Source organism: Peromyscus eremicus, chromosome X (assembly GCF_949786415.1).
Source record: "Peromyscus eremicus chromosome X, PerEre_H2_v1, whole genome shotgun sequence".
Classification (NCBI taxonomy): domain Eukaryota; kingdom Metazoa; phylum Chordata; class Mammalia; order Rodentia; family Cricetidae; genus Peromyscus; species Peromyscus eremicus.
The window spans coordinates 29,746,380-29,763,259 of NC_081439.1; the positions used below are offsets into that span (position 1 = coordinate 29,746,380).

At 38.0% G+C, this 16,880-nt stretch overlaps 1 protein-coding gene across 2 annotated transcripts in view; it reads right to left on the reverse strand.

Moving 5' to 3' along the window:
- The window catches only part of Rps6ka3 (ribosomal protein S6 kinase A3), a 103,633-nt gene that overhangs the window by 6,625 nt on the left and 80,128 nt on the right, over positions 1-16,880 (reverse strand). For both annotated transcript variants that reach the window (XM_059250292.1, XM_059250293.1), the window contains 8 exons: positions 16,621-16,723; positions 15,702-15,826; positions 13,002-13,127; positions 10,009-10,098; positions 8,616-8,774; positions 6,487-6,648; positions 4,331-4,407; positions 2,972-3,089 (listed from right to left, as the gene is read on the reverse strand). In XM_059250292.1, coding sequence (XP_059106275.1) covers positions 2,972-3,089; positions 4,331-4,407; positions 6,487-6,648; positions 8,616-8,774; positions 10,009-10,098; positions 13,002-13,127; positions 15,702-15,826; positions 16,621-16,723 — 960 coding nt within the window. The remainder of the gene's footprint in view (positions 1-2,971; positions 3,090-4,330; positions 4,408-6,486; positions 6,649-8,615; positions 8,775-10,008; positions 10,099-13,001; positions 13,128-15,701; positions 15,827-16,620; positions 16,724-16,880) is intronic.

The window sequence follows — 16,880 nt, forward strand, 5'->3', positions numbered from 1 at the left end:
CACAGTTAAAAGCCACATATCTAAACATCAATTCAACTGGCTAATTGAACTTCCTGCTCTATCTAAAAGAACCTATGAACTTTTTGGATGTACTCTATTTACAATCACCTCAACTCGAGCTTCCATTCCGAAGGAAAGTCAGTGAGCATTTTTACCAATGTTTCTTCAGTCTCTTCTGTATTTCTCTCATTTGACCTGGAAAAGTTTACTCCTTTAAAGAAAAAGAACTTTCTCTGATTTAAGTGAAAGCAGTGTTAGTCTAAGAATGGCATCTCTAGAGCCAAGGGTTTCTGAATGATTTCCAGCAACCAGGCTATAAACCAGGCTATTATGAATTGTGATAAGGATGAGACCCTGTTCTTAACAAATCAAAATGAGGACACACTACAGTTCTTTTAGGGAACAAGTACTCTGCAGTGAGAGTTTCAAGTGCTCACACGTACCTGGTGTGCAACTATACACAAGTCTGTACTAAAACTCTAGTCCTTGCTTTTGTTCTGTGAAATGGGGCTATTACCATCTATTTTACAAGGTTCTTATGAGGTCAAGTGCAGTGTGAGGCACACGGTAGATGGACAAGTTTTAAAGATTTCCATCATTATTATTCATCATGCTTGTAAAGACAAAGATGATAATGTATAGACAATAAGGCCAAACCAATGTCCTCTAGGAAAGAAACATGATAAATAGTCCTTTTTGGAGTTTAAGATGTTTGGTAATATCACTTCAACATACTACTTTATAAACAAAAACTTCTGTTAGTGTTTCTTCTCATCATGGATCATGAAAAATATTTTTTTCTGAAAAGCTTGTAATAGGAGCTAGGGAAATACTTCAGTCAGTACAGTGCTTGACACAAACTAGAGTCACCTGGGAAGAGGGAATTTTTTTCTTTTGTTTTTTTTTTTTTGGTTTTTTGAGACAGAGTTTGTCTGTGTAACAGTCCTGGCTGTCCTGGAACTTGCTCTGTAGACGGGGCTGGCCTCAAACAGAGATTGGCTTGCCCCTGCCTCCTAAATGCTGGTTAAGATTAAAGGCCTGCACCACCACCACCTGGCTTTAAGAGGGAACCTTAACTAAGGATTTGCCTCCATTAGACTGGACTGTGGGCCTGTCTATGGAACAATTTTTTTTTTTTTAAGATTTACTTATTTTATGTGTATGAGTGTTTTGCCTGCATGTATGTATGTATACCACATGAATACCTTGGGCCTCTAGAGGTCAGGAGAATGCACTGTGTCTCTTGTAACTGGAATTATAGATGGTTGTGAGCCATCATGTGGATGCTGGGACCTGAACCCAGGTATTCTACAAGAGCAACAAAGTGCTCTCAAACACTGATCCATCTCTCCAGCCCCCACACTTCTTGATTAATGATTGGTGTGGTAGTGCCTGGCGTATTGTAGGTAGTGCCATCCCTGGACAGGTGGTCCTGGGTTATATAAGAAAGCAGGTTGGGCGGTAGTGGCGCACGCCTTTAATCCCAGCACTTGGGAGGCAGAGGCAGGTGAATCTCGGTGAGTTTGAGGCCAGCCTGGGCTACAAAGTTCCAGGAAAGGCGCAAAGCTACACAGAGAAACTCTATCTCAAAAGAAAAAACAAAAACAAAAACAAAACCCAAAAAACAAAAAAAAAAATAAGAAAGCAGGTTGAGCAAGCCAGTAAGTAGCATTCCTCCATGGATTCTGCCTCAGTGTCGTTCCCCCCCCCACCCCAGGGTTTCTCTGTGTAGTTTTTGGTGCCTGTCCTGGATCTTGCTCTGTAGACCAGGCTGGCCTTGAACTTGCAGAGATACACCTGGCTCTGCTTTCCGAGTGCTGGGATTAAAGGCACGCACCACCACCACCCGGCCCCCTGCCTCAGTTTTTGACTCAACTTCCTTCCATGGCTTCCCTCAGTGATGGACTGGTCAGAAAGTGTTAAGTAAAATACTCTTGCCTCTTCAAGTTGACTTGGTCATACTGTTTATCATAGCAAAAAAAAAAAAAAAAACTAGAACACTGTACAAGCATTAGGACCTGAGTTTGATCCCCCAGTACCCAAAGAAAAAGCTGAGCATTGCTGCACACATTGTAATCTCAGAGTTGGGGAGCCAGAGGCAGGTAGATCTCTGGGGCTCAGTGTAGCCTAATTGGTGAGCCCTAGATCCCTAAGAGAACCCATCTCAAAGCAAGCAAGCAATCAAACAACACCCCTCAACTCAAGTTGCATGGCCACACAAAATTTTCCTTTGTACTTCACATCTTTTTGCACATATCCATCTGCTCACTAAAAAACATGCACACTTATCAAACACCTTATTCCCCTGTCAAAAAGTCTATAATATGGCTGAGGGTATAACAGTTCAGTGGTAGAATGTGTACTTAGCATATATGATGTCCTGGGCTCAATTCTTAGTCCCAATAACAAAACAAAGTGAAACAGCCATGTAATTGGAAGTCTGATGTTTTTTTCTGTCATCTTAGGGACCCACACCTGAATCTACTGATATTTTAACTATTGTCTGGGCTCTGTGGCCCCCCTGCTGCTACCCTGGGGGCCTCCCCCGTGTGTGGGGGGGGGGGAGGGGGAATTTCAGGTCTGCTGGCACTGGCTCAGCTTCAGCTGCCAAATGTAGTTTGTAACTAAGACTGTCATTCTATTTATCAATAAAAACTCGGGAGTCAGATGTTGCAGTGAAAACCTGATAGATCAGAGAAACAGAAAAGCAACTAGCTGACCTTCCTTTTTGGCCAGAGATCCAGCAAGAGAAGCATCACTCCATTCTTCCCAAACCAAAAAGACCAGGAATCTCCAAGTCCCTCCCTACTCCCTCCTGTGCATCTCTCTGTCTTCCTGGCTCCTCTGTCTTCTCTATGGCTAATTCCTGTCTAGTCTCTGGCTCTGCCCCCTGATCCAAGGTTAATTTTATTTACACAGTCTTGGAGTTTCACAGTGTGATTAAATATCCCGCAATAAAAGTCACACATACCTTTGCTGTATCTGAAACGGAATTCCAGTAACCACCACTGAGTGAGAATTTTCCGCTACCTATCCGTGCCAATATTTCCTCTGGAGTATCATCAGGACCATTTGCAAATGGAGTGTAACTAGATTATAATAAAGTCAAAATGTCAATGCATAAAATTTCTCTTATAGTTAATAATGTTTACATTTATTTATAGTTTCTAAAAGTATTCTGAGTAGTTCAGTTAATGTAATACTTTATTGGAGACTATCAAAGTAAATAAAAGACAGTAAAATGAAGCTCCATAGGCCAAGTAATAGGTTATATTAATTACACTTTGTGGTAGTTTGAATGAAAATGGCTTCACAGGCTCATAGGGATTGGCATTATTGGGAGGTGTGGCATTGTTGGAGTAGGTGTGGCTTTATTGGAGGAGGTGAGTCACTGGGGGTGGGCTTTGAGGTCTCAGAAGCTCAAACCAGGCCTAGTATGATTTCATTCTTTTCCTGCTGCCTATGGATCAAGATGTAGAACTCTCAGCTCCTTCTTCAGCACCACGTCTACCTGCATGCCACCATGTTTCCCACCACAACAATAATGGACTGAACTGCTGAACTGTAAGCCAGCCCCAATTAAATGCTTTCCATTATAAGAGTTGCTGTGGTCATGGTGTCTCTTCACAGCAATAGAAACTCTAAGTAAGATAGACTTAATATATATTATATGTATTTTAAGTTATGACACAGTCTAAGATAATGTATTAAAACAGCATGTTTATTACATAATCAGAATAAAAGTATGAAAAATTAATTTAACACCATAAGACATTAAAAACACAGCTAAAGCCAGGTGTTGTGGTACCCCTTTAATCCCAGCACTAGAGAGGCAGAAGCAAGCACATCTCTGTGAGTCTGAGGCCAGCCTAATATACATAATGAGTCCCAGGCCAGCCAGGACAACACAGTGGGATACAGTCTCAAACCCCCTCCCCAAACCCCCCCCAAAAAAAAACAAAAAAAAGAAAAGCTAATTAAAAAAAGGATACAGCTGCCAGGTGTGTGTGTGTGTGTGTGTGTGTGTGTGTGTGTGTGTGTGTGTGTGTCTTTAATCTCAGCACTTGGGGAGCAGAGGCAGGCAGATCTCTGTAAGGTCAAGGCCAGCCTGCTCTACAGAGCTAGTTCCAAGAGGCTCCAAAGCTACACAGAAAAACTCCGCCTCAAAAAACAAATGAACAAAAAAGGATACAGCTATAAATATGATATAATTGTACTACTATATATATTAGTATGAGAAACATGGAAAGATATTACAATATAGGGATTTAAAAAGCCTACATAATTTAGATAAAATATTGATGAAAAAGTGCTTATGGTACACACTTACCCAGTAAGCATTGTATAAAGGAGGACACCAAGACTCCATATATCACAGGCAGCATCATAACCTTGTCGTTTCAAAACCTAGAAAAAGTAAAAGATGATTATTAACACACTAACATATTTAAAAATTTATATATTTGTGCATATGCCAGCTTGTCTGTATGTGCATCACAAAGGCCAGGAGAGGGGTCTGATCCTATGGAACTGGAGTTATAAATGATTGTTAGCTTCTGATCCTTTGCAAGAGCAGAAAATGTTCTTAACTGGAGTCATCTTTCCAGCTTCTCCACACTGGTGTTTTTTAGATATATTTAGATATTGAACGGAATTGTATTTTCCAAATCAACACACCAAGCTTGTGGGTGCTCACAGACTCTGGACTGACAGTTGTGGAGCCTACATGGGACTAAACTAGGTCCTCTGCATGTGGGAGACAGTTGTGTAGCTTGGTTTGTTTGAGGGCCCCTGGCAGTGGGACCAGGATCTATCCCTGGTGCATGAGCTGGCTTTTTGGAGCCCATTCCCTATGGAAAGATACCTTGCTCAGCCTTGATGTAGCGGGGAGGGGCTTGGTCCTGCCTCAACTGAATGTACCAGGCTTTGTTGACCCCCTATGGGAGGCCTTACCCTTTCTGAGGAGTGGATGTGGGGGTGGGTACAGGGGGAATGAGAGGTGGTGGGGGTTGAGGGGGGAATGACTGGGAGGAGGGGTGGGAGAGGGAACTGTGGTTGGTATGTAAAAATAAATAAAAAAAATTTTAAAAAAGGAAACAACAACAAAAACCAAGTAAGACCATGTAGTAATCAAATTAGAACATTCTGCTTATATACATTTATGTGTATTATGTTAAATTCATATATACATTTATGAATTTAACACTGGTATTTGAATATTTGTTATGTACTACTGTGGGTACAGAGAGGGATACAGAACATATCAAGGGTAATTTCTTTTACATATTTCTTCTTGAGACATAATCTCGCTATGTAGTTTTGGCTGGCCTGGAACTCACTATGTAGACCAGGCTGGCCTAGAACTCATGGAATTCCACCTGTCTCTGCCTTGGTGCTGTCATTCAAAGTGTCTGTGCTACCACACCTGACAAGTTTCTTATCTGAATGAATTTCTATTTTGAATGGGGCTATAGAAATGACTATAAATAATACTTTTTGAGACAGAGTTTCACTCTATAGCCCAGGCTAGCCTCAAGCTTCCTATGTAGTCAGGGCAGATTGTATATATTTCTGATCATATATATTCAGCTTCCCTAGTACTAGGATTACAGGCATGCCTTTCATGCCTGGCAAATAACAATACTTTTAAGAACATATGTAACCTCATATAAATGATACAGTGCTAAAACTACTAATTCATATATTATTTGATTCACTCAAACATTTAATCATTATCACTGGTTATTATTAGGCATGCACTATGACAAATTTTGAAAAAGATCAATTTCTTTAAGAAATAGAATCTAGCAGGGGAAATCAACATATAGTTAACAATTCAACATAAGTATTATAACAAAATCATGTTAATAAAAACTCTGATATTGAGATAAATGCATGGTTTATTCATTTTTGTGGAGCTGGGGATCAAATCCAGAGTTTCCTGTAGGTTAGGAAAGCACTCTATCACTGAGGTATAATTTGAGCTCCAATAATTCTTGATATAGGGAGAGAGTTAGCTAGTTTGTATTGGACCTTCAAGTAAGATGGCTGTAGGCAAAGAGAAGAGGCAGAGGACAGTCAAAAATAGAAGCAAAGGACAAAGCTGTGTGTGGTGGTTCACATCTGCAATCTCAGAACTTGGGAGGCTGAGGTGGATCACTGCAAGTTCACGGCCAGGCTGGGTACAGAATTGAGACCCTGTCTCAGAACAAAACAAGATAGAACAGTGCTAATGATAGGCAAAGGAGTAAAAAGTAGCTAGAACTTCAGGAAGAGGATAGTAGAGAAACAGAAGAATTTAGATTTTTCTCCTGTAGGCAACTAGATGTCATTGAAGCATTAAACAGGGAAATAAAGGGCTGGCATTTTATTTCAATGATCAGTTCAGTGATTCTTCAATTAAACAATAATTAGCTATCTATATTAATGATATAAATGAGTTCTTAAATATACCCAAATACAGCAAGCACACACTCTCACAATTACCTCTGGTGCAACAAAATTTGCAGTATAACAAGGAGTCATGAGAAGACCATTTTCCGCTCTCAGCTGTTTTGCAAAGCCAAAATCACAAATTCGAATAGATTCTGGATTACCAGATTCATCCACATAAAGAATGTTGCTAGGCTTCAAGTCTCTGTGAACCACCTAGTTGAAATAAAAATTAGAGATTTATGTTAACACAATACATTTCCCCACTGAAATTTCTTTATTCTCATACTGCCAAACAATGCACCTAACAAGCTGATGAGTGCATAATGCTGTTAATTTAAGTGTAGTGGTCTAACACTGACTGACCTGGGCATAAGGAGGAGGAAGAAACAATGTTAGTTGCCTTTTCCCTCTTGTCCACTTGTGTAACTGGGTAAAGGAGAAATGCAAATAGCAACTATGTCTATCTCCAGGTAATTCATTCACTTCATAATAGTTATCCAGTCTCTACCATGTGCCAGTGTATTATATAAAGAGCTGCAGATACTGTGTAAATAAGACCCATAAGATCCTGGCTGTTTCATGCTAGGTACTTGCAACATAGTGGAAAGGAATACAACAGAAAAGCTCACATAAGGCATTTTAAAGTATGGGACAGTTTTGAGAGGAAATAAATTGTGACCTAAGACCTAAAGTAGACACTGAAGACAAGCTATTCAAACTGTGAGATAAAGCTATTCTAAAGTGAGGGAATGGTATATATCAAGATAGGGAAACAATAAATACACACACAGGCATGCTACTTAAGAGTAAAAAACCAACTAATTTAAAAAACTCAAATCCAACCCTCCCCCCCAAATTCATTTATTTGATGTACAAATCAAGATGTCACATAAACAAAATCATTCTCTTTTAAAAAAGTTTAGATTTGATTCCCTTTTCAATCACCAAATCCAAGTCTATATTCTAATCACCTTAGTTTTAGTTCCTAACATCCAGGACATTAATTGTATTTTCCTAATTAACTGGTAAGACACCGTGAAAAGAACACAGAAGACTTAAGATAACCGTAAAGCTATCAGTTGTTCAGCAAATATTGTCTTCTACCAATTTCAAGGTACAGTACTAGGCAAATCTTGACTACCCCACAACCAGAGAGCTGTAGATCTAACACATTCCACTTGTTAGCTTTTAAGGGCAAACAAACAAAACCACCATATGAACAAACAACCAAGATGAGACCACTGCACTGAAATGAACTTAAGAAGTCATTTTTCACACACACACACACACACACACACACACACACACACACACACACACACGCTAGAGATTGGCTTCATTGGTAAAGTGCTTGCCTTGAAAGCTCAAGGACCCAAGCTCAATCCCGAAACTATATAAATGTGCCAGGCATGGTAGTAAGTGTTTGCAATCCCAGGGCTAGGAAGGCAAACAGGATGGAGCTTAATTGGCTGTCAGTTGAGCCTAACTGGTGAACTTCAGGCCAGTGAGAGACACCCTGATCCAAAAGAGATAGATGGTGTTCCTGAGGATGACAGCAATGTTGTCCTCCATGATCCATATGCATGTGTGCACACACACCAAGAACACACACACAAATACTTAAAAAACCTTTGACCTATACCTTAAATGCATTTTTATTAATTAAAAATGTTAAAAAATAAGAAAACTTTCTCCCTGTGATATTTTTTTCCTCCTCTATCTTCCTTCTCTTTATTTTTTTACTTTCCCTTTTCTTCCACAGACTTCATTCTTTTAAAAATAGTTTTTTTCTTTCCTTTTTAAAAAATCATTTAGTAAAATTTGTATGCAGGAGAAAACAATGAGATCATTCACTAGGTGACAAATTGGCTTTACTCGTGTATGTGGATAGAAACCACCATTCTCTTTTTCTGCTTATCATTTTAAGTGGGCCTGGTTTTCAAGGATACAGAGTGCTAATGTTTTACAGGTCCAAAGATCTCATCAACTCAATATAAGCATGCTAAGATTTCAAAGTACTTCAGGCTTAATTAAAAAGGTTTGTGTAAAGGACAAGTGGTAGAATAATGAAGCTCATTACAGTTTTCTGCTACTTTTATATTTTTAATTTTAGCTTGAGTATTAAGAAAAAAAGACGTGTATACAAATATGTATGCATAAATTATATTCAAAAGACTTACCCCTTGTGCATGAAGATACTCAACAGTTTTGGTTATAGTAAACAGGACAGCACTGGCCTCTCGCTCTGAGAAAAACTTCTGTCTAAGAATTTTATCCAGCAATTCACCTCCTTTCATAAGTTCTGTTACTACATACACATATTTTCCATCATCATATACCTGTAAAATTTAAAATAACACAAAACTTATTTGAAGCTTTATGTATGTCTCTAAATTACTACTCAAACATACTAAAGATAAGTGAATATATTAAAAGAAATAAAATTGCATATTCAAGAAAAATTTACTTGTGAAAAACCAATACAGGATTTTTGCAGATTGTGTAAATGAATCATTTACAGTGAACAGCTTCACATTTAATGTGACTTAGTCAACACTCTTTATCTAAGACAAATTATTCTGAGAAAACAAGAGTTTTGACAGTATCTAAAGAGATAGCCTTTGAGTCTATGTGAGCACCAACAGCAAGAGAAAGCTGACTACTTACTTGGGAAGTGGATATTTTCATCAATACTCAGTTATAATAAAAGCCACAGAAAACAGAGGTATCAGGACATTCCAGGTAAAGAATACCTCACTTGTCCTAGGGTGGTAATGGTCAGAAAAGGCTTCCTGGGAGGAAGCAGCCTATAGCAAAGTCTTAGTTGTGGTAGTCAACCAGGTAAAGAAGGGAAATGATATTCTCACTAAGGATCCACACATTCAAAAGCACTTGGAGAAAATTAGGCACACGTGCTTTAAAAAGTCTACATCCCAAATAAAGCATGGCTAGAACATAGGGTGTGTAAAAAAGTATGAAAACTACTACAGAGGAAGGCAGGTGGGAGCACAGTTTAGGGAGCCTTCAGGAAGACTAATCAATCTTGAATATTAATATGTTCAAATTCACATAATATAAGCAATAATGTTAAAATAGTTTTTAAAGCAAAAGCAGAAAATGAATTATAGATTTTAGAGTTTTATTACTAATTTCTTAAAAATCAATCCTCTTCCTCCAATATATTCCCTTCCAATCCCCTGTCCCTGTCCTGCTGGTCCCCTCCTTCCTACTACGAGTCCCTTCTTATGATTTCATGCCCCCTTCCCAAACCTCCCTTAAGGTATCTTTATCACCTTTCATGGTCACCTTTCTTGTTTCATAACCTATACCCCCCACTTGAGTACACACACACATACAAAATCTAGGATCTTTATATAAGAAGAACTATGCAGTTTCTGTCATTCAAAGTCTGGGATATTTTGCTTAAGATAATTTCCACTTTCATCCATTCAATGTTACTTTCTAAGCTGACTATTCTGAAGTTGTGTTTGTGTACAATGTAATATTTGAAAAATATCCCAAATATGAGTTTGACAATTGCTTCAAGTTATCTTTGCTAAAGAATCTACTTACATCCTTTAGAGTAATGATGTTTGGATGCTGTCCATAACGAAGAAGAATTTCAATCTCTTCTGTTGGATCTCTCTTGCTTTTATCAATAATCTAAAAGGTGAGAGATTTGTCATAAAATTTTATGAACATGAATCTTAAATGTTTATAGTTATAGACCTTAGGTATCCTCACTGTAGCTAGAGTTTTCCTGCCTGGCCCACAGTCAGGACAAATCTCTCTCACCTGCCAGTCCCACAACCGCTCAGACCCAACCAAGTAAGCACAGAGACTTATATTGGTTACAAACTGTATGGCCGTGGCAGGCTTCTTGCTAACTGTTCTTACAGCTTAAATTAATTCATTTCCATAAATCTATACTTTGCCACATGGGTCGTGGCTTACCAGGATCTTCACATGCGGCTTGTCATGGTGGCAGCTGGCAGTGTCTCTCTCACTCAGCCTTCCACTTCCCAGCTTTATTCTCCTCCTTGTCCCGCCTACACTTCCTGCCTAGCCAATGGCCAATCAGTGTTTTATTTATTGACTAATCAGCAACACATTTGACATACAGAACATCCCACAGCACTAGGCAGTTGTAGTTAACTACTTAGCCAGATTGTTTCATTAGAAAGCTAGTCTCCATATAGATGGCTAGATAAGGCTAACTAACCATGCCACACATTCCTACTAGGTCATGCCAAAGAAACTTGGTAGTAAAATTGGGACTCACTAAAAACTCAAAAACCTCAAGAAAAGTTACCATATCATTTTTTTTCACCCTTGAATTTCTCAAAAATTTGAGAATCCAACTAATCCCCTATCAATACAGATAACTAAGAGATGCATATGTCTGCAATACCACCATTAGCACCTGCTTATTGAATGTAATTTCCTTTTTTTTCCAAGACAGGGTTTCTCTGTGTAGCCTTCGCTGTCCTGGAACTACCCCTGTAGACCAGGCTGGCCTTGAACTCAAGAGATCCACCTGCCTCTGCCTCCAGAGTGCTGGGATGAAAGGCATGTGCTACCACCACCCAGCTGATTTACTTCTTTTAATTATTTTAATAGACTGTCACATTAGCTGCAAGCTACTTACAAAAATTAAGTAAACAACCTTATTTTTGAAACTAAGTAGAAAGCTCTGTATAAAACCATCCCTAGAATATTACTTGACTACATTTGACTATAATAAAGCTCTTTAAAATATTAACACAGACTTTTAACTCTTTTATGTTAGTTGCTTAAATTTTTTTCTGAATGTTTTAGTATGTTCAAGTACTATACACACATATGGTGTTGGATTCTCCAAACTGGAGTTACAGATGATTGTGTACATGGGTTCTAGGATTTAAACCTGGGTCTGCTGGAAGAGGAGTAAATGCTTTCTTTTTTAAATGATTTTATCTATGTGTGTGTACCACATGTGTGTAGGAGTCCTCAGAGATCAGAAGTGGGTGTTGGATCCCCTGGAACTGGAGTTACATACTACTGTCAGCCACCATATGGGTGCTGGGAAACAAACCAGCAAGAACAGTATGTGCTCTTAACCCCTAAGCCATCCCTCCAGCTCTAAGTACTATATTTTGTAAAGACAATTTGTGCTTTGTTTTATGAGAAAGGGTCTCAGGAACTCCAGACTGGCCTCAAACTCACTGTTTAGCTGAGGATGAAATCCCCCTGATTTCTCCTGCCTCCATTTCCAAATGCTGCAATGACAGGCATGTGCTACCACACTTGGCTCAAGTCTGGCTTTTGAGTCATTCAAAGAGTAGTCTGAAACAAATTTTGTGGTCTTTATCTTCAATTTTATTTTTATCAGTTTTAGTTTTTAAATTTTTTAAGGCAGATTCTCATTTTGTAGCCCATATCAGCCTCAAAGTTTTGTAGTTAGCTCAGGCTGGCCTCACAGTGGCAGCAATTTTTATAAAATGGGACCTTAGGACATGTTTGATGTGCTTATGCATGCAAGACACATTCCTAAACTGCCTATCAAGTATACCATTCCCTTTTTCTCCTTGCATGTTAGTAATCTGGAACTTCTATTCACTTTAGATTTCAGTAAGAACAGTATACAGCAGGATAGCATGTTAAATCCATTTCTTTGGTTCATCATTGTATCCGATAGAAAGCCTCATGGACACTCATGACTCTTTAAAGCAATTATATTCAGTTTTACATAGTAATAACAATTTGCTACTCTTTCCCTAACTAAACATAAACTATTTATAAACTACTACTATGAAGATTCAAGGTCAGTTGGAAGCTTTAGGCATTACTTGAAGTGGGAAAAAATAGATTACTTAAATTACAGTGAAAAGGCAAAGAATTTGAATATAATATTTGTTCATCGATAGCTAGAGGTTTAAAATTCAAACTTTATCACAAAACTATATACTTAGGTTTTGGCTTGGAGACTTCTGTCTTAAGATATCATATTAAATTAAACTTACTAATGTAAGAAATGATCATGGTTCTTTAATTCTTTTAATGGTTCAAAGATTCCTTTTAGATATAAAGAAAGGTATGAACATTTTCACCAGATATAATACAAAATTTGAACACAGTTTTGAGGAATTCCCTGATACTCTGATCATAAAGTAGGGACTATTCAGAGTACAGGGAATCCTATTAAAAATCATGATGTATAAACTGACACTTCTCTGGCTTAACTGGCTATATAGCCATCTTACTGTTCATTTCAGCAGAATGGGAATCCATGATTCCAGATTAAGATCTTTGAAGATCACTAACTCAGATACTTAAATTTACCTTCAATTTATTTTATAACAAAAGGCACTTTTGCTAAAGAGAAGAATGTAGTTTATTTTAGGGAGAGTCTTGCCATATTGGCTAGGTTAACTTCTAACTCATGATTCTCCTGCCTCAGCCTCCTGAGTGAAATGTAGAAGTGCTACTGCACATGTACCTGGGTTGAAGAGTATAATTTTTAACTCATACTGACATATATGACTAAGAACTGCTAAGAGTTGCATTTTAAATCTAAAAATATTTACCTTCACCGCAAACTCCATGTTTGTGGCTTTATGTATACATCTCTTACAAACGGAGTATGAGCCAACACCAATATCCTCTTTTACTTCATATCCATCAGTAAATTGAATACTGTTCCTGTGTAATTGCTACAAACAAAATCATAGATTGATATAAGAATTCTGTAATGTCTCTAATGCATTTATAAACAAGGAATATTTTACTGAGCATGTATTGTTGATGTTATTACTAATACAAATATTAATAATGAAATGAGTAAAATATTATTCATAGCATGTGAAATAGGCCCTTTGAATGTGCTTACATTTAACAAGAGAAATATGTAAAACAAAAAAAACAGAAATAATTGGTAGTCCACCTATACCCTTAACTTTGATATATCCTCTTTTGTTTTCATTTTTCGAGACTATCATACAATATATTTTGATATTCTTTTCTCCCCCTAAACTCCTACCAGGCACACCACCCAACTTCATGTTCTTTCTTTCTCTTAAAAAATAAACCGAGTTGGGGATTTAGCTCAGTGGTAGAGTGCTTGCCTAGCAAGCGCAAGGCCCTGGGTTCAATCCTCAACTCCAAAAAACAAAAAAACCAAAAAAAACCCCAAAAAAACAAAACCAAAGAAAACAAAATAATCAGGAACACACACACACACACACACCCCATCCCACTGAAAAAATCAAACTTTCCTTTTTCAGCAGGTATGAGTTTCAAATAGGTTCTTGCCTAGGGGTGAGAATTTGTGTCTACTTCCTTTTCTACATGCTAGGATTTTGTTTGGCTTGAGCTTGTACTTTTAATATAAATACATATATTATATATGTGTGTATATATATGTAATTTATACATATGTTATCTGTATGTTACATGTGTGGAGTGCCCACAGAAGCCAAAAGAGGGTGTTGGGTCCCTTGGAGCTGCAGTTACAGATAGATGGTTGTGAAATGCCTAATGTGGACGATGGCACTTAAACTCAAGTCCTCTGGAAGAATGGAAAGTTGTTTTAATGTCTCTAGCCTCTTTCATTCCCCAAACACCTACAGGCTTTTAGAAGTACCTTTAAAAATGAACAGAAGTTTAAAACCTCTGGTACATAAGAAAAGATTTAGGAGGATTCAGAATCAGAAATCTGGATTGCTTCTCTCATTTTCATCTCTCAGTAGCTATGACCCCCTTTCTTCACCTTCAAGTTATAACTTATATATGTTTGGCTAAAGAAAGCTATTAATTTAATTTTTCAAAAGGCTAATTGAAACCTGATTTAAAAGATGAATTAAAATTTTTAAATGTATTTTTAGTTTTCAACACAGTAATTGCACACGTTTATGATGTATATTATATCTCAATATATGTACACAATGATCACACAGGGTAAATTAAAATTATCTTCCCACAATACTATGACAAAAAAGGAATCTCATAGTTTCTACTCCTTTAACAGTACTTACCAGTTTAGTTTTCTGTTGCTAACACTGCTGTTCCCACATACATGTACTTAGAAACCAGCTTCTAAAGTCCTTTACCTACTTTTCCCCCCAAATCTGATAATCAGATCATATAAAGGGGTAAAGGTACAGTGCTAGATAATTTTTTTTTTGTTAACTTGACACAAACTAGAGTTATCAGAGTACAGGAAACCTCAACTGAGAAAATGCCTCCATTAGATTGGTTTGTGGGACATTTTCCTGATTAATGGTTGATATGGGAGGGTACAGCCCATTGTGAGCAATGCCACTCCTGAGTGGGTGGTCCTGGGTTGTATAAAAAAGCAGAGTGAGCAAGCCAGCAAGCTGTGTTCTTCCATGGCTTCTGCTTCAGTCTTGCCTCCAGGTTCCTGTCTTGAGTTTATTTACTGCTTGTTTTTATAAATAAAGTTTTACTGGAACCCAACAATATACTTTGTACATGAATTATCTATGTCTGTATTTTTGCTTTTTTAAATTATTTTTTTTACTTGATCTTGCTAAGCAGCCAAGGTTTGTCTTGATCTAACTCTGAGGCCCCTCCCCACTAACACTGAAATCGATCCTCCTGCTGCAGCCTCCTGAACGTTGTTGTGTAAGTGGCACCACGGCTACTTTTTTGCAACAACAGCAGTGTTGAGTAACTGTGAGAATAGTTAACAAAGCCTCAGATGTTTGTTCTCTTACTTTTTATAAAGTCTGCTAAGTTATGAACTTGCAGACCTGAATCTATTATTGCTGGCCTGACAGAGGCAAGGGCTGAAATATACTAAGCCTAATAAACATTTTTTTTTTTTTTTTTTTTTTTTTTTTTGGTTTTTCGAGACAGGGTTTCTCTGTGTAGCTTTGCGCCTTTCCTGGAACTCAATTGGTAGCCCAGGCTGGCCTCGAACTCACAGAGATCCGCCTGGCTCTGCCTCCCAAGTGCTGGGATTAAAGGCGTGCGCCACCACCGCCCGGCTCTAATAAACATTTTGAGATATAGAAGAGGGGGGCAACAAAATAGTGAGTGATGTTTACCTCAATTCTCTTAGAATTACACTTTCAGATCACATATAGGATTTTGGTTCATGCAATCACTGCAATGATATATGAAAGAAATTTCTCTGATGTAAATGATCTAAAATGTTAACGTATTTTATATGTTCACCTAAAGTCAGCACATAAAATTTAACCTTACTATTCACATACTAAAATACATCAACATTTCAAATTCTAAATTATTCAGACACTACTTACCTGAACAATTGAATGCACACCAACTGTCTGCATAGCTTGGCTTTCATCATCTGAGGTAATAGCAACAAAACTAAACCCCCGAAAAAGCTGATGTGCATTAGCACTAGGTGGAATGCCAGGTGAATCTAAAAAGAAAGAGGAATTACTAAAATGAGTCTTTGGAAAGTATTTAAGGGAAAACCAGTTGACATTTTGGATTTTCTCTCTTATTCTGGAGTTCTCAGTTACCTGGGATGTGTACATTTATATACACACACCTGCATACCTTTAGCTGTCCAGGATACCTCAGTGAGGCAGTGTATTAGATCTGTCCTGATTACCTACTGCAACCATCAGCCTACTAATCTACTCTTTTGTTTTGTTTTTTGGTTTTTCGAGACAGAGTTTCTCTGTGTAGTTTTGGTGCCTGTCCTAGATCTGCTCTGGAGACCAGGCTGGCCTTGAACTCAGAGATCCGCCTGGCTCTGCCTCCCAAGTGCTGGGATTAAAAGCGTGCGCCACCACTGCCTAGCACTAATCTACTCTTAGAGCCTAGAAAAGAGTTAATGTCTGAAGAACATAATAAATCAATGAATTATTGGGTTAACGGTATTTGAAATTAGTGTCATCCCATTCGTTTTCTAAGAACAAGGGAAATTTTCTTGATCTGTGCTGTCCAATATGGTAAGCAACCACATATAGTTACTGAGTATTTAAAATGTGTCTAAACTGTAATTAAATTCAATCAGCCACATGTGATTATCATACTAGACATCATGGTCCTACATGATGATCTACTAATAATATGGCTCCTCATTTTTATTGGGTGGGGAATGCAAGGGTCATATACAGCAAATTTAGGAGATTCAAGGAAAAGATTTTCTGATTGAACCAGAAAGAGATAGCCATTGTCTTATGAGTTCTCCTGTTTTCTCTTTACCTTTGGGAGTTTTTGCCGTAAACTCAGGATCAAAATAAAATGTATCTTCAGGCCTGCCAGTTGCAGGCTTAAAAGGTGGGTGAATTTCTCTTCTATAAAGTTTCTGTTGGAAACAAGAAAAACTTAGACATGGGTTAGGTTAATTTGTTTTTTTTTTCCCCAGACACAGTTTCACTGTGTAGTCCTGGCTGTCCTGGATCTTGCCCTGTAGACCAGGCGTGTCTCGAACTCACAGAGATCCACCTTCCTCTGTCTCCTCT